At 39.7% G+C, this 19,307-nt stretch overlaps 1 protein-coding gene across 1 annotated transcript in view; it reads left to right on the forward strand.

Moving 5' to 3' along the window:
* Positions 1-19,307, forward strand: part of LOC122793178 (guanylate-binding protein 1-like) — a 2,019,684-nt gene that overhangs the window by 1,773,978 nt on the left and 226,399 nt on the right. Inside the window, exon 9 of the mRNA XM_044061040.1 lies at positions 475-696. Coding sequence (XP_043916975.1) covers positions 475-696 — 222 coding nt within the window. The remainder of the gene's footprint in view (positions 1-474; positions 697-19,307) is intronic.

A 19,307-nucleotide genomic window follows, 5' to 3' on the forward strand; every position in this document is an offset into this window, starting at 1 on the left:
TGTAGGTTCAGAATAGGCTTGGTGGCTGGGTAAAGAAGCCATTGGCATGAGAGTCGTTAATCTTCTAGCAGTGAAGTGTGGCGTAAGAGTGGAATGAGAACTAGTATGAGTTCTGATGGAGTTTTAACTCTGTCGAAAGAGTTACAAACTCAGTCTGGAAGTGGAGTGTCCTTGATACAGTCATAACCACTGCAGAGCAGGTGGCAGATGCTGAGGTGTGAGTGCCTTTAGCTAACAAGGAGCAGAGTTAATTTCTGTAGTAATGTTTGGACATCCTTCTTAAATTCTGTCAAAGAAGCTTGCAAATAAAATTAAGAATAGCAAAACATTGCTTATTGAATCAATATTTTAAAATTTCTTATTACCTCTGAGCTCAGAATAAATTTGTATGGTACAGACTCCTGCTTTTTTATGAGAGACTAGATTTACCAAATTCTAGTAAAATGTTCTTTTTAAATATGCATTTTATTTCAGCATGCAGTAAATGAATGGTATCAAGAACACTGCAAAGATAATGAAGAGCTGTCACGCAGACTATGTGAATCCTTGCTGATACGTTTATTTAAGGACATAGAACAGAAGTACAGAAGCAAATTTTATGCAGAACAAGATGAATATCAAGGACATCAACTGTATCTTAAAGATCGTAATGTAGCAGTCCAGGACTATAATGAAACAATGGGCCTTGGAGTCATGGTAAGAGACAATGAAAACGTAATGGTTAAGCACAATAAAGGCTGAAACATGTTTTTCACACTAGGGACATTTGGCAGTGTTTTCAAAATGTATCAGGTGGCTGGTACTAGCTTAGATATGATCTGTTCAAGGGATAGTTAAAGAAGGCTTCTAGCATATGGTAATATACTTTATTGATTTTTGGTGACCTATTTGCATTCATAAACAAGGTATTTGCCATAGGACCTAGCCAATTTTCTGTGCACTCTCAAACACTCCAATATCATTACAGATTAATAATTAGATATACAATCAAGAAAAAAATATGTAACTGCAGCATGTAAAACAGATGAATGACAAAAATGCAAACATAATTAAAATGTCTTTACAAGGCATTGTGGTTAAACAAAGTAAATGAGCATTCATAGTAACAGTAGATTGAGGAAATGCATTTGCATATGAGGAAGGGAAAGTCAGATTGATAAGCAAACCGTGTTTTGTCATAAATTAAGTCTTTGCCTGCTTCCCACTCTCGTGAATGAATACAGGAATGGTAATGATGTGTATTATACAGACCATTACTTCCTTCTTCTTCTTTCAGCATAGGGGTCGCCACAGCGGATCACCTGTCCACTCATGATTGGCAGTGGAGTTTTACAGTGTCGATTTGCCAGCCTGGCACCCAACCTTCCACAGAAGGCACACACACGCACACACTCAAACCTTGGGCTAATTTAGAGTGTCCAATCCACCTACAGCATGTCTTTGGGATGTGGGAGGAAACCTGAGCACCCAGAGGAAACCCACGCGACCACAGGGAGGACATGCAGACTCCGCACAGAGGGCACTCCAGCCAAGGATCGAACCGGAGAACCTCTTGCTGTGAGGTGGCAATGCTAACTGCTGCACCACCATGGCCGCCCATTATGCAGACCATTACTAAACAAGGAATTTTGTATCAGTATCTAAAGAGGAGAACTGAGAAAATCCCCAAAGTGATCAGAATAAAATTTAGATGGCTTTTTTCCATAGGAAGTTTTGTCTACCATACCACCAGTGAAGGGTCTTGTACATCTTAATTATTGTTTTTTAGGAGTAGGGATAATTACTGTCCATGTTTTTTTTTTTCACATTGTTAGTTTAAGATTTATTTGGTAGTTCTGGTACTCAAGAGTACCACTTCCCCTGAGCATTGCTAGTTCTTGTCTTTTACAAAGTATATTACCAGTTGTCATTATCAGGATTGCCCCATAAAGTTGTTGACATTTGTTTTAATTTCTGAACTAGAAAAACACTTTGAATATGAATATCTCATTCCATATATTGACCATTTATTTGGGAAGACATTTTATTTCCCAAAGAAATGGTCACAATCTCATCTAAAATTATAAGAATGTTATGATGATGATGACGATGATGATGGTAATAATAATAATAATAATAATAATAATAATTTTGATATCAGGTTTTGAGAGAGAATTTCCTAACTTGGTAGGATTTGAGGAAATGATCTTTGATTTAGAAGATGAGATCTCATATAGCAGATCTTCAGTAAAATTGTTTGCTACAAATGTTGCCATATTTGCAAGCAAGGTCAAGAAGAAATAGATTTTAAACTCTTAAAGAGTTCTTTCAGAGGTTATTACTGCAGAGAATCAAATCTGCTTTAGCAAAGTCTTTAACCTAATAACAGACCCTAGACACTTCCTCTACAAATATAAAATTGAAAGTCTTATTTCAGCACTCAGAAATCTAGCACCAAATGGTAAGTCACCAAAACCAATTTATGTCAGCATGTTATGAAAAAACATAGGTAGGTCCTCATCTTAAAATTGGAAAGTCAAAGAAACTCACATTAAGAATGCAGTCATTTATCAGTGCAACCCTATCTTAAGAAATGTGCTAAGAAAGACAAAAAAAATGTACAGTCGTCCAGCAATTAATCTAAAGTGGCAGCCAGTTCAGGATGGGTTCCCCACAACCCTTTCTTTTAGATGGAAATAAAACTCATACAGAATACGGGATAATTTCTATTCATAGACATTATCACTGGAACTCTTTGGACAAGCTTGATCATTATATTTATTTTTAATCATGTGTTAAACCTTATTAATATTCTCTGATAGTATCAATATTCTTTGTTGGTGTTTGTCTCCATAGACATGTGAGCTATTCTTTCTCCTTTGAATAAATGTCATCTAGAGTAACTCTGATGACTCTAATACTAGTGTTAGGATTCAGAAACAAGCAGTGTAGTGCATAAGATTGCACAGTGAGTGACGATGCACAAGATGGGACTATTTCAGAGATACAGGTAGTGATGTTGCACACCCTGAAGAAGTTGTGTGCCTGACATCTTTTGCAAATATCTGTATAGTGATATGGAAATGAGCAACATTATGGTAATAAAAACAACTGGGAATATAAAGGGGGCAAACAACATCTGTGAGCAATTCAGAACCAAAACTTTTGAAGCAAGCCACATCCAGTAGTTAATTTGCATACTCTCATTTCTTGGTAAACAGAGACAGAAATTTCATGAAGATGTTAGTAGTAATGTCTACATTAGCTGAACCATATTTGTTTGGGGTCATTCTAGCAGTCACTGCCCATGACAGTGGGCTTCTTTACCCTTCATGTATCTAATGGCATCTAACATATCATTATCTTCATGACAGGGACATAGTATTAATTGGTTCTTTGAGATAGTAGCTGATGCATGGAATAGACTACTATAAATTGTATTAAATGAAGCACTAGTTTTGATATTTATAAGAACAATCTGGACACTTATTATGGGAATTATAGTTTTAGTATATTGTCAGGCTAGAAGTGCATCACTTGCCTGCAATATTTTTATGTATATTTGAGGGTCCCTATGACTTGGTCGACTTTTCATTTGGTCGACTGTTATTTGGTCGACAGTTCATTTCATCGACAAGCATTTTAGGTGGGGGGCTGTGCCCCCCACACCCCCCCAATGTGGGGGGCTGTGCCCCCCACACACCCCCTAACTATATATATCAACTCCAGGGTCGCACAACATTGGGGTAGGGGGCAAATGCTTGTCGATGAAATGAACTGTCGACCAAATCAACAGTCGACCAAATGAAATGTCGACCAAGTCATAGGGACCCATATTTGAACATTATAGCGTGGACAGACATCAAACAGGAGCTTGCAGACATGCACTGCCATCACATGGAATCCAGTGGTATGTGTAGAATACCAATCACTGTGAACATTAAGGTGTGTGCATCACAGAATGTCCTTACTACATAGATATTCCTGTGAATGTCAGAAGACACAGTGCACGTATCAAAGGCATCCACCTCATGAATGCTACACTAGTTCCTTGATGTTATTACTACAGCATATGGAAGAGCATATGTGGTTCCCATGGACCACAAAGGACAGCAACACCACAATGGGAATGTTCTACAAAATAGCCCATTTCCCGGATGTTCTAGGGGGGTCACTGATTGTATCCTTGTTATCGTCAAGGCCACACCTGATACACATGAAGGAGGTTTCCACTCTGATCAGCTACCAGATGGTGTTCTGTGCACATGGTATTATAAACAATGTGTCTGTGCTCCTTCCAGAAAGTTCTTACAGGTTTCACATCTGAAACACGTCAGTCCTATTCCAGCAATTTGTGGTGGTGGTGGTGGTGATTTCCCACAGGGGCATCATGTTGGTGATGCCAGATATGACCTGGAACCATGGCTGATGACATTGATACACAACCCTCAATGTATGGCTAAGATGATGCACAACTGCCCACTGTAGCAGACCCACTACATATGCTTTGATTTGTTGAAGCTCTGCTTATGTTACATGTATTCCTCTAAGGGCATGCAGCAGTATACTCCAGAGACCTACAATGAAATGCATCCTGTCTGTCCAGTTCTGCACAACTTGGTGGTACACAGACTACTACAGCAGGAGATTGCCATCAGAGGAATGGAAAGACTGAAGTCAGTGGTAGAGGAAATTCTGGATGAGGAGCTGGCTGAGAAATTGGTTGCAGGGGAAGACCATGTGTTGACTTGTAGACTGCACTGAGGAGGTGTCTGGTCCACATCTATGGGAAGAGACACAGCAAAGATGAAAACTGATGCATCTATTACTACACCCAGACTATGTTGTACAGTGCATTGGCTAGCCATGTTGTGCATCAGGCTCTACCTGCCCAAGTAACAGCAGTGAGGACAAGGCAAAGTTGTTAACATTTGCATACATAAGGAGGGACAGAACAGCCAGCAGGGATCAGAAATGGACACACTGGCAGACAGAGAGTCTAAAGTATGTAGAAGGGAGTGAGTGATGTGGCCGTATGGCTGGAGAGAACTGTATATATTGTGCAGGGACGGAATGGTGCTTCCTGAGAAGGATTGTTATCAAGATGTAGTGGGTAGCTGCTCATTATATGTTCTTGGGGACAGATCTCCAGCCAGTGTGTTGCACTGTGCATATGTGGCTGTGACAGGTGCTGTGGTATCTCACAATGGAACAATGCAAACTGTGAACATTCTTGGTCATGGATTAGTCCCCCTCTCATGAAAGACATGGACACCATCATCTGCCAGCATAAGTAACAGTAGTCTGCATACACATTGACAGCATGGTCATGCCATTTGCATGACTACCATGTAGTCACAAGTCTGCACAAATGGTCATCTGTGCCACACAGCCTTTAGAATGGCATTGGCCCTGCAGTGTAAAGATGGAAGGTCCCCATGGAGGTAGTGGACTCCGTTGAGGTATGTATTGCATACCAGTATGTATGATGTAAGGCAGTACAGCACACCTGTCATCTGTTCCATGATCAGAGAAAAGTGTTTCTGTACTGTACATGTGAACTTTTGGCAGCTTACCTTCTGATGGATGAATCCCAGCAATATGTTTCGCATCCAGCACTTCCTGTTCAGTCAAAGCAAGGATACACACCATTAAACAAATGCTTCTGGTGATCTGACTTCCATATTTCTTATAAAGAAGCATTACTTACCTAAGAGCCCTTGCTTTTATGTGGCTAAACTTGCAACTCTGCAAAGAGTAGGTGCACCTGCAGTGGTAATTTATTGTTCCTCAGTCCACTTGCTTACGTCTCTGGTCTTCTGTGATGTAGTTCTTCAGGCCACCACAAACTGGGGTCATTCAAGTCTTTTGTGGCTGTGATTAGTGTTCTAGTCTGGACATAATTCATAGGTTCATGGGTTGATACTAGGCTATCTGCCCTGGGGCATTTACAAGCCTAGCCAATGTGTTTGGCTTTCGCCACCCTTTTAGATTGGTTGACTGTGCCTCTGTAGAGTAGGTCACAGAAGATATCCCTTTACTGGGACACAGAGTTTATAGACAATGCTACTGGATGTGTTTGGGGGATGAGCCCTTTTGTAGGGACTCACATTCCGGTCATAGATGATCCCTTTTAATGTTATTTCTGATGAATATGACTTACATAGATGAGGATTCATATCCTACAAATCTCCACTAATCAGATACAGGGAGAATCTGTTTCTGACATTCACTTTGGCAAGTGCTTCTTTCTAGAATGATTGCCAGCATGAATGAAGTATCATCTTGGGAAGATTGAGGGATTCCCACTACATTATGATATTTCTCCTTGTATAATGTGAGTAGATCTTTTTGTAATTCTTTCACTTTCCCCCTCCAATACCAGTTTTGGAGGAGGTATATATTACACTGCCTGTTCTAAATCTGATTCATAATCTTTAGACTCCTTAAAACAGACATGTAGCAGGCTTCTGTTACTTTCCAAACCCTACCATTTGAATTTTGAAGTAAAATTTTGGAGGCAGGTTTCCAACATGTATCTAGTGCCTAAAACTCTTCTAATATTGAGAAGAGGTGGTGTTTGGCACCCTAGGTTATATTCTGCATGACTAGGCCTTTCTGGGTATGATATAAAATCCTTCCACATGCTGCAGAACAACTTGAAATATTATGATAGGACAACTTGAAGTATTTCCAGTAATGGGACAGTTAATGGCTTCAAAATTCCTAGACTTATAAGCCTTCTTTTTCAGACTTTCATCCCGCTTTCATTTCTTGAATACCTTGTTCCATTAGCTGGTTCTGTTCATTCCACTTCAGCAAGTGACTGCCTTTTGCTCATGAGGATTAAAAGTGATTCTAGTGGAGAACAGTTGGTACAGAATGCAAAATTCTCATTTTATTTGGGGGGGGGGGGGTGGTAGTTCTTCTCCACCTATAAAGCCAGACAGAGTTTTCCTTTCCTTCTGGTTCTTCTTTTTCTTTCCTAAGAGTCCTTTAACCAGTACCAACTTTTCAAAGGCTGACATTCCAGAATGCTTCTGACACCACAGAAAACCCTTCTCAGAGTCCAGTTTTAAAATCTTCCTCCCTGTCACTGTGTGGGAAGGGTGCAATATTCTTGATATCAGCCCTTTAAAATACGTCATTTTTATTCCCAAGAGAAGCTTTATGGTTCTACAGAACCTATAAGATCTCTGAATTTCTGTCTGAGTCACACTGCTAGTCTGGTTGTAGTACCTCTTGGGCTTCATACATGGAACTGCAATGGTGGAGATTATGCAGGCCAACTTATATAACCCCCTTGTTTTCCTCTACCTCAGAAGCTATCTGTGTCTCAAGACATTTGAGGATTTCTTTGGAAGGTAGTTCATATGAGGGTAAAGGTGCAAGGCCTGTATATCTTTCAGACCAGAGCACATTTTTTTAAATTGTTGTACAACAGCACAGAGATGTATTACATGTAGCAAAACACAAGCTTCTTAGCTTCCCTTAAGGACTCCTCTCGAACCTCTTGTAAGAACAAATCCAAAAACAAATGAAAGAGTCCAAACTGGCCGTAATCTTTTATTATAAAAAGTAAGAGCTTTTAGGTTAAAAAACCCTTCATCAGACAAACTTCACATAATCACGACAGTCTTTAAATATTAAAACATTTCTAAAAGCAACCAATTACTTTCTATACTTGACCCGCCTTTTCTTTAAGGCTGGTTTTAAAGGTACAGAGCTATCTAACCCAGGTGGGTTGTCAGCAGTCAACTGTATTATCTATCTTAACTCTGCATACTTTGTATAATTGACAATGTCCCCCTTTTTTTCATCTGTGCAACATGCAGAACCAGAACCATAAAAACAAATGTATGATTTGGAAAGCTAGAAACATGCTAGTGCAATGCATTATGTTTATCCTTCTGTCTAATAGATGACAAAGGTGCAATATTCTTGTATTTAACTTACAATTAGTTTTTCCAACATAAAAACTCAGACATGACTTGCAGCTTGCCAAGTAAACCACATTCTCTGTATAGCAATCTGCATAAAACTCAAATGTGTATTTTTTTGTTTGTAACAGGATGTGTAAAATAATTTAAACCATTCACATTTGAACATGCTTTGCAATGCCTACAGGGAAAAGTCCCTGTTCTCCTATTTGCAGAGGAAACACTGTTAGCCTTCTTCTTATTTTTAAACCAGGTTCTATGCATAACATGTCTTTGATATTACTATTTCGCTTATCACTTCTTAGTATTTTCCAGTTTTGCTTAATAATATCACATATCCCATACACATTGTTACTATAACATAGCATTACCTTGGGTTTTTTATCTTACTTATTAGATGGCTTCATCTTGTCTCCCTGCTGTTCTTTATTATCAGAGAACAATAGCCTAGCCCCAGCTTCCCTATTAGATATTATACTGTTCTTAGTTTGTTCATTTAACCCATCAATTTCTTTGTGGAAATCATTATTGTCTGTGCACAACTGAGAAACTCTGTTGTATCCTTGCTCTTGCATGATATTATGAAAAGTATGCCTAGGCTGCATACTATGTGCATTCAGATAATGATTTCTCCAGCATTGTTTCCTATGCAAGGTGGTGTTTATCTTACTAGTTACATTTTTTTTAATGTGACATCTAAAAAGGCAATGGTCTCATTGCTGTACTCTACTGAGAACCTAAGAAAATCTGTAGTTTTTACAGAACAGCAGGGAGACAAGTTGAAGCCATCTAATAAGTACGATGAAAAACCCAAGGTAATGCTATGTTGTAGTAACACTGTGTAGGGGATATGTGATAGTAAGCAAAACTGGAAGATACTAATAAGTGACAATCACTTGAAGGATATTTTAGATGAGAAACCTAGATTTACCTTCAAGCGTAACAGTAATATAAAAGACATGTTATGCATAGAACCTGGTTTAAAAAATAAGAAGGCTAACAGTGTTTCCTCTGCACACATGAGAACAGGGACTTTACCCTGTAGGCATTGCAAAGCATGTTCAAATGTGAATGGTTTAAATTATTTTATACATCCTGTTACAAACAAAAAAATACACATTTGAGTTTTATGCAGATTGCCATACAGAGAATGTGGTTTACTTGGGTTCCTATCAGTTTGTCGAAACTTCAGCAGTTCGAACACCATATGTTCGACCCGTGAAGTTCGAAAACTGATTATCGCAAAGCCACAGAACACAGCTTTGCTGTTTTCAGCACTGTGGTGGAAAGTTACGGGTCGGGTTCAGGTAAGTGTGCGATTGTGTGGACGTTAGGGTTAGGGCGCGGGTTAGGTGAGTTAGGGTTAGGGCACGGGTGAGGTGGGTGTGCGATAGTGACAGACTTTAGGGTTAGGTGAGTTAGGGTTAAGCCGCAGGTCAGGTGAGTGTGCGATAATGATGGACCTTAGGGTTAGAGTTTGGGTTAAGGTAAGTGGATAGATAGTAGTGTATGTACAGTTTAGTGTAAGGTTAGATGTAGGATTTTAAATGTATGTGTGTGGATTGCTGTTTTTTTGGTGTGCTTGTGTTGTGTGTGTGTTTCTTGGAACAGCAATTTTTTTCCCTGGGAAAAAAATCGCTGTTCTAAGCCTTCGATGATTTTGCACTTCGAGGTTAGAAGTTCAAACATGTGTTCGAACTTCTGCCATTTCGTCGAAGTGATATAGACCCGGTTTACGTGACATGCTGCAAGTCATGTTAAAAACAAGAAATTGCACCATTTGTCAACTATTAGAAGGATAAACATAATGCATTGTGCCAGCATGTTTCTAGCTTTCCAGATCATACTTTTGTTTTTATGGTTCTGCATGTTGAACAGATGAAAAAAAGGGGGGGGGGGCATTGTCAATGATACAGAGTATGCAGAGTTAAAATGGATCATACAACCCACTAGGGTTAAATAGTTCTGTACCTTTAAAACCAGCCTTAAAGAAAAGGCGGGTCAAGTGTAGAAAGTAATTGGTTGCTTTTAGAAGTGTTTTAATATTTAAAGACTGTCATGATTATGTGAAGTTTGTCTGAAGGTTTTTTTAACCTGAAAGCGCTTATATTTTATAATAAAAGATTACGGCCAGTTTGGACTCTGTTTCATTTGTTTTTGGATTTGATGAATTATATCAGCAAACTCAGGGGTCATAAGGACGGACTCCTGTTCCAGCTGGCTATGACTACCTGGGAGTTAGCTGTTCAGCATTCCTTCACTCTCTAACCATCTTTCTTTCTGCCAGAGCAAATTGTACATCTTGTGGCCAGTTAACATTTCTTCACCTAAGATATCCTTGTGGACAGGTTTCTCCTTCCTGGGATCTTACATTTCTGTTGGGAAAGGTTAACTTATCTTTGTTTGAACCTACACATCTCACATATTCATATCAAAGAGTAAAAAGGATACACAGACTATTCAGTAAAAATTGCAAAAATGACTAAAACATGCATGTCCACAGCTAGTGGGGTTTGGGTTTATTGGCCTGAATGCAACCATAAAAACTTGAAAAGTAAAAAAAAAAGTTGTGGACATTCAGAAGCCATATAGCTGAAACACTTGATGTCCTTAAGGAGTCATTTGGATATATCCCATGGACCTCTATTATAGGAGGTTTAAGGTATCACACATTGAGAAGTCTAGCTTGGCTGTTTGTTTAGTGTGTTTGTGTGTGTGTGTGTGTGTGTGTGTGTGTGTGTGTGTGTGTGTGTGTGTGTGTGTGTGTATATATATATATATATATATATATATATATATATATATATGTATGTATCTGAGTTTTAGCTCTTTTGGTGGGTAAACCCTATCTGCCCTGCTTTAGGGATAGGATAACAGTATGAATAAATCCCTATTTCATGCTCAAGGTAATTTCAGAGTTTCTTTGAATCAGGCCATCAATCTCAGTGTTCTATTTTAACTTTCAGAACCATGGGGAAAGGTTTCCTCATACTCTGTACACGGGTAGTCAGCTCATGTACTGTCTTGATAGAACCAAGTGATTTAGAAAAGCGTATCAGCTATGTATTTTATATGCTGGGAATGGAAAAGGACAACCTGTCTCAAACAAGTAGTTGTCTTGTCTTTCACCTTTTCTTTACACAGCATGATGAACCATTTCCAGACAGTATTAAGGCACACCGACCACAGGCCTTGTATTCAGTGATGGCAGATTGGAAAAGGGTAGATTCCAGAAGCTGTCTAGAAACAGTTTTGTGGTCCTCTGTATATACCTCTACAAGTAATTGCATACTGGAATCTTTCTTTAAATCCAGGACTGACATTGATAGGGCCAGTCTCCAGGTTTTCCTGCATACATATTCTTCGTCCTTCCTGGTTGAATAAGCTGAGATATTCTACCCATGGGCTACTGCCACAGTGGGAATGTTGAGCATAATACAGTTGTGTAACATGCTGGGCTGTTTATGTATTTTTAGGTCAGTTCAGGATGAGTATGGTACTTCTTTTCTAGTTGGCAAGAAAGTCCCAAAGATGTTCCATTCTGACTGCTGATTTTTCTTCTTCAGGGCTGGCCCATCAACAATCAGATTAGATCAGAGGGAGGGATCCAGAGCTTTTGGAAACTGGCCAGTTACTGTGTCTTAGGCAAGACACAACCTGTAGGCTACTACAGCAGTTAGGAATTTGAGCATCTACTGTTATAGGTAAGTGCAACTTATACAACTGTACTTTTCAAGAGACGTTTCCTAGTCCAAACAAAAGAAGCAATGTGGAGATCAATTCTGGACTTATCTCTTTTAAACACCTTCCTAAAAGCTCCAAAATTCAATATACTAACCCTCCAAAACCTTTTCCCTTTCGTTTTTCACCAAGTCTTGCTAATAACCTTTGACCTGAATGATCCCTATTGATACAAAACACAGACAATTCTAAACATTTTGTACATTGGGATATCACTTTTAATTTACTGCTCCATCCTTTTGTTTATTTACAGCACCAACAGTGTTCACAAAATGCTTAACTCCTGTCGTAGCTCCAGCCACTTCTTTTTAAAAAAATTCTTCTGGACTTACATTTACAAACATTCTCTTTGTCCAGTTAGAATTCATTCTTAATACTAAGAAATCCACCACTGACAACTTTTTGTCCCTCTAGAAAATGTCCAGTCTCTGACAACCTACTACATTTCCATTACAAACCTTCAAATGACCACTGCAACAAATATTTTGAGCACCGTGTGGTTTATGGCATCCACAACTGAAATGATCCCATTTGCCAGACTGCACATGAAGGAAGATCATAGGAAATACAAGGCATCTGAGTCTTATGACCATTTAAACCTTGTCAGTACCCACCCTTGACCCTAGCTTCTTTTTTGAGGAGGGCTAGGCCACTCAAGCCAGGGTTGAATTTGTGAATACCCATTCAATCATCCAGATGTTCATCATATTAATCACTGCTGCAGTAGCATAAGCTATATGGGCTATATCCTGCTAAGAGCATAGTAGCTGGCCAGCTTTGAAAGCTTCAGGACACATTCCATGCACCCAAACTGTTAGCCAGCTCGAGCTGGGCTGACTAAAGGACAGGCTTGGGTATCAAGCCCTTCAGGGCTTTCCTGCCATTGAAGAGAATGCTCCTCAGCTGGCTTTTGAAGATCAGTGGTTGGATTGTGCTGTTCCATTGCTGGGCCAATAAGTTCCCTTTGAGGAAAAAAAAAGCCTTCCTGATGTTATATTTATTGTTTAAATTTACTTTCATGGTTAGGAAAGTATTTTTAACCTAGGAATATGTGTTAATGCACTGTTGTTTCTTGTGGCTTTTCCCGGTTAGGGGTCACCACAGTGGAACACCAGTCCGCTAATGATTGACAGAAGATTTTTATGTGCCGAGTTGCCAGCCCTGACACACAACCTTCAAAGAAGGTACACCCATTCACGTATGTCTCCACACAGAAAACGCTTTAGCTGAGAATCTAACAGGACAACGTCTTATTGTGAGGTGACAACGCTACCGCAGCACCACCACTGCAGCTAGTGCACTGTTGTTTCTAATGGTTTAAAAGTTGTTTTAACCATTCTAAAAGTATTTTTCTGTTGCAAACTGTGTTTAAATGACTTTTTGGGTCTGGCAAAGCATATTTGAATGATTTTTTTTTTATGGTATTTTCAGAGGGAAAAGTTACTTTTAAATACTTTTTATATTATACTGGCTTGTACTGCTGAATTTCCACAGGAAACAAGCACCACTTTCAGCTAGACCATGTGACAAACTCTCCCATAATCGGTCTTTCTTCCAGCCACAAAAAAAAAAAAATTAACTAAATAGCCTTTTCCACCACATCAGGCTAGCAATTTGCCTCAGCCATAGGTCAGTCATTCTGCTGCAGCCAAAGCTGGTTCCTCAAACCACTCATCTTTTTCTCTGTTCCCTCTGGTGTTGTCCATATGCAACTATGGACCAGGGGTTAGCGATATTCTCTGCAGCTGTTGGGGTCCCTTCAGTAGAACAGAGAGAGAGTTACTCTTGTCAGTCTTGGGAGAGGGGGCATGGAAGGTGCCCCTACTTAGCCAGAATGGTGTACCCATCCCTGGGGAAGCTACTGTTGCCATTAATAAACCTATTTGCCCCAACTTTCCTGTCAAAAAGAAGCAGAAAACTAAACATTTGTCTTCTCCTACAGTAGTTCCATTGGACAAAAGCATTTTATTAGGTCTGGCTCGGTGTCTTGTATAGGCTATTGACCCTTCGTATGAGGTAATTTCTAATTAAAGGAAAAGGAATTCCAGATGAGATTCAAGAAACTGAATTTGGTGAGGAATGTGATAGGACAGCTTCAGGTTTTTCTCCCCAGATTCCTGATTCAGACTCAGAGGAGAGCATGGTGTCTGAGTCTTCCTATGAGGGATTCTGTTTCTCTGCAACTTTTTGTAATATGTGTTATTGTTTTCAGTGGAGGATACTGAAGTTTCTCTGTCCCGCAGTAAATACTGTGAGCTGTTGTTACAACAGCACTGGAGAATATGTTTATCACAGCCTGTAGTTTTCCCTGACAGCCAAGCTACTGCACCTAAGAAAGCAAACAGAATGTACAAAGTTCCTCAGTCTTTCAAATCCTTATACAGTCCTCCTAGACCTGATCCAGCATTAATACCTTTGGTTCATTAAGCTACTACCAAGCATTTTGTTAATCTTAATCATTCCCCTTCAGACAAGAATGATAATACAATTGACAGGTTTGGAGAAAAAAGTTTATGCTTATGCAACTGTAGTTTTTAGAATTTGTAACGGACAGGCTAAGATGTTATAGTTTACTCTAATTCTCAGATCACTACATCCAGGGCCATTGTCATTGGTACTGTGTTGAGGAGGTTTGCCTGGCTACATTCTCAGAGTCTCCCAGAAGATATAAAGAATGAGGTTTTAAATTCTCCTTTGGCTAGAGTTTTAGCTTTTGGACACTCTGCTGCAGAGGTTATCAAAAATGTGATGAGAGAGTTGAGTTGATACCGGGAATCTCTCAGATTTTCAGCCCTCATTATCTAAATTTTACAAAAGATTTTCTGGTCTTTCATCCAGTTTTGTCAAGAAACAAAATGAGCAGTCTCAGGAAAATGCTGGTAATCATACATGTAAAAAACACCGGCAGGCGGTACCAAAAATAAAGCAGGACCCATCAAAACAAAGGACAGTCAAATAAGTCAGAATAACTATATAAGGAACCCTCCCACACACCCCCAGCAGTCCCTTATCCTTTACAGAAACTCAGTAACTCCTTTTCTGTCTTTGACCATTGGTTGTTGTAGATAAGTGAGTTCTTAGTATGATTCACCAAGGTTACAGATGGCAGTGGGAAGAGATTCCTCCTTTGCAGGGAATTATTCCACATCCACCAGACCAATACCCTTTATTTCCTCCTGTTCTACAGCACATGCTTTCTCAGGGGTAATAGAAACAGATGTTCATCACTCACATTGCCTTTCTTTCACAGGAAAAAATAGATCCATGTTAGATCTGTTTCAGGGATTTTCCACTCATACTTTGGTCACTCTGTCAGGGGTTAGGCTTCCCCTGATGGGAGGGGCTTAGTTAGTCCCCCATCATAGGGAGGCAGAGGAGGGAATTCTGAGCTCTGAAAAGCTGCCAGTGTGGTTTTGTGCAGGCAAAGAACTCATATGCCACTGAGACAGTTTGAAATTCGAACATCTACTGTTAAAGGTAAGTAAGATTTCTGCAAGTGTACTTTCCTCCTTCTCAGTTGGGAAAAAGGTTTTATTCAAGAATTTGTTTGATGCCAAATAAAGAAAATGCCTGGAGACGAGTTCTGGACATTTCTTTTCTAAACCAGTATGTGATAGTGCTCAAATTCTTAATGATTTCACTTCAAAAAGTGTTATCCCTTCTTCTGCATTTGAGTTTTTTGTTTGCCCGTTCTACAACTGAGATGCTTAAGAAGTATGATGAAAGGGGAAAATTGATTTAAGGAATGACAAAATATTCAGCCTTTTTTCTTTAGAACAAATGCAAATTTTCACTCCTCCTCCACTTCCTTTTCCAGTACTAAGTATAAATGGCAACGAGCCAGAAAACAGTCTTTAAAAAAAACAATAGCAAGGAGAAGCAAAAAAAAAAGAAAGGAAGAGACCCTAAAAGCCAAAACCAGCCCCTTCCCAGTTAGCAAGACTTTCCATCTGTCCTAGTCTTCCCCCAATGTGGCAACTTTTCATTGTCCCTCCGACTTCAGCTTCCATTTTAGCATCTAATCGGTTCTGAGAATAATCCAGTAGGGATACACATCGCTACGGGAATCCCTTCCTGTATGCCAGTTAATTATCCCTTGTCTAGGGAACTTGACCTCTGTTGCCTCCCATCCTGCAACACATGCTGTCTCAAGGAGTCATAGACCCTGTACCCCCCAATCTCCTAGTCAAAAGCTTCTTGTGTGCAAGGATTTTTTCCCAAGCCAAAGGCTCCTAGAGGCCTGAGTTGGATCTTTCATATTTAACTTTTTGTCAAAAGTCCAAAGTTCAAAATGTTGTTTCAGTCTCTTGTACATTCTAATCCCCCCAGTAGTTTTCCTGGTGAAGCTGGATCTAAAGGATGCCTATCATCACATTCCCATTGTGCAGCACAACATGAATTTTTTGTGGTCTGTGTCTGTTTCACATTATCAGCTCTCTGTTTTGCCCTTTGGAGTGTCTGCTGTACCAGGGGTATTCATAAAATGCCTAGCTCCAGCCATTTCTCATTGTAGATTTCAGGGCATTCGCATTTTTCCATATTTGGACAATTGATTGTCTTATATCTGCAGGCTCTTTTTCCATCTGTCAAGAGTCTTTCTCAGCTACTCAGAAACTTCAGTTCAGTCTGGTGTTCCATATGAACTTTCAGAAGTCTTCCATTATCCCTTCTCATAGAATATATTTCTGGAATACTTGCTGGAATCCAGACTGCGCATGAATGAAATATAGCAGTACCTCAGATCAGTCTTGACTCAGTATCTGCAGCCTTTATCCGTTCATATCCTAGGTCTGGCATTTGTAAATACAGAGACTGGATGGTGGGGAGAGCAGGTAATTTGCAATCCTGGTCTAACATTTTCCCTGCTGACGCCCTCACCAGTCAATCAATGCAGATGCTTCAGACATGGCATGGGGATTGGTCCCAAAAGTGATAAAAGTGAAAGTTCTTTAGAGTCCTATAGACAGACAGACAAAAGCACATAATTTTCAGAGATATGGTGTAATTGATCTCTGCTTTAAAGCTTTATATTATCTCTGGTCTTCAGGAGTGCACACAGACAACCCCACTGTGATGTAGTACATAAACCAACAGAGTGCTACCAGATCTTACATTCTGTGCAAACTTGCTGTGGTAGCAACAAAGCTCAGTTTAACTCTTCATGCTTCATAGATCCTGTCAGTGCAAAATGTTATTGCAAACAAGCTCATCAGGACCAGGATAGACCCTGATGAATAGAAACATCATCCTGTGCTCTTTTAGGAATTGGTAAAACTGTGGGGAACTCCTCAATCAGATCTGTTTGCCTCATTTCAGTGCAGACAACTAAAGGAATTCTGCCCAAGGATTCCTTGAAAAAAAGCCTGGAAAACAGATTTCTACTCAGTCCACTGGTGGGATATTCTTATATGCTTTTGCACCCTTTCCATTGATAACCCAAGCTCTTCTAAAGATTCAGAAGGACTCTGTAAAAACTATTGGGGTGACTCAATTCTGGTCAAGGCAACAGTGGTTCTCCTTATTTTCAATCTTGCCTATGGCAGTTACCACAAGCCTCCTCACAGACTGGAATTACTTACACAAGACAGGGGAGTTTGATACACCCCAGTTTGCAAACTCTTCATCTAACTGCTTGGATGATAGAATTTTGATACATTTTAGCCATTTTTTTTTCTGAGGACATGCAACAAGTATTAAGGACGGAAGAAAGCCTGCTACTTGAAAATCACATATGTCCAAATGTAAAAGATTTTCTGATTGTTACCCATCAAAGAAGCAGTATCCGCTTCAGGCTTTATTGCCTATTCTTGATTACTTCTGTGATTTATTGTTCAATGGACTATGTACTTTTCTGTCAAGGGACATTTGCCAGCAATTTCTGCTTGTCTGCCTTAGATTCCACCTTTCTATTAATGCTCAAGTTAACAGTTTTTGAAAGGGCTGCTATACACTCATCCATGTAGGAGACAGGTGGCCTCTCCTTGGGATCCTAACTTTGTGATTGAGAAACTGTTTCCATTTGAGCCAGCAGTTCATCTGGTTGATGTGAAGTTCTTCACATGGAAAACTCTTTTGCTTATTGCTCAGAGGTCTGCTCGGAGAATGTCTGAGGTACAGACTCTTATGATGAATTAATCTTATGTTATTCTTCACAAGTTTATTTTTAGAACAAATCCTACCTTTATGCCTAAAGTCATCTCACAGTTTATTTTAAGTCAGACTATTCTTCTACTAGTCTTCTTTCCTGATCCAAAGGAGAAAGGATTCTTCACTCTCTGGATGTTCTTAGGCAGGTCAGATACTACCTAGATAAAACTCAACCTATTATGAAATCTGAATAGCTGTTTGTCTACTATAAACATAAAAGGAAAGGACAACCACTGTTTTAAGCAGATTATATTGAGATTGTTGTCTCATGCTATTTTTTTTTGTTATACTCACTACAGTAAGTCACTTCCAGGCAGGGCTACAGCTCACCCTGCAAGGACACTAGCTTCTTCGGTGACCTTCTGGAAGGGTTCCTATTAGATGAACGATCAAAATGTCGAGTACAACATGCTTGAAACATTTTGATTGATTGTTCATCTGTTCAAAAACCCTAAAAGATGAAAACCGGAGTTCCGAAAAGTTATTGTTGGCCCTGGTGGGGAGTGTAGCTTGTGATGTAAGGACGCTACGGTGTCTGGAATGGCTAGGTAAGTGAATGTTGTGCTTTTGTGTGTGTGTGTGTGTGTGTGTGTGTGTGTGTGTGTGTGTGTGTGTGTGTGTGTGTGTGTGTGTGTCTGTGTTTGTTTGTGTGTGTGTGTGTGTGTGTGTGTGTGTGTGTGTGTGTGTGTGTGTGTGTGTGTGTGTGTGTGTGTGTGTGTGTGTGTGTGTTGTGATTAGTAGGTAATTGCCCTTTCCCCAATGTAGAGCGATCTCAGAGTTGGTATATATAGTTAGGGGAGGTGTGGGTAGTGAAGCCCCCCACTTTCATTTAAAAGTAGAAAAGTGTGTTTAGGTTTGAATGTTGTTGAATGATGCGAGAATGTGCGTGTTTATTTGTATTAGTTGTGTGTGTGTGTGTGTGTGTGTGTGTGTGTGTGTGTGTGTGTGTGTGTGTGTGTTGCATGCTAATGTAGGGAAGGTGTGGGACAATTGAAAATTGTCAGAACTCTGTTTTTTGTTAATTTAAGCATTCAACTAGATGAATGTTCGATCAAACTGTGTCGCGCATGTTGTACTCGACATTTTGATCATTTGTTTATCTAAGATATACCCTTCTGGAATGCTGATCGACTAGAAGTATTATACCTTAATAAAGCACTACAAACTGGGTTCCTTTTCTAGGTCCGGAGCAGGCTTTGCTAAGCCCACTCTCCAGATGCTCCAGGAGTCTTAGTTTCTGGGACTCCTTTTTTCTTTAAGATGTAGCAATACACCCATAGCTTAGCCAACTGCAGTAGTGAACTACACTAGACTGAACAGAATTCCTGGTGCAGTGGTGCAGGTACAGTGTTTTTTAGTGGTATGGGAGGGGAGGTTGATGTTGTAGATCACGTTACTGTGAGGATAAGGGAATATTCTCTTTTACTCACTGTAGTGCCATCTGAAAGTTAGTATATAGTAGTAGCAAGGGTGTGGGGGGTGCAGGGCATTAGTGAGTTT

This window comes from Protopterus annectens, chromosome 1.part0, assembly GCF_019279795.1.
Source record: "Protopterus annectens isolate FY-2018-M chromosome 1.part0, PAN1.0, whole genome shotgun sequence".
Classification (NCBI taxonomy): Eukaryota; Metazoa; Chordata; order Ceratodontiformes; family Protopteridae; genus Protopterus; species Protopterus annectens.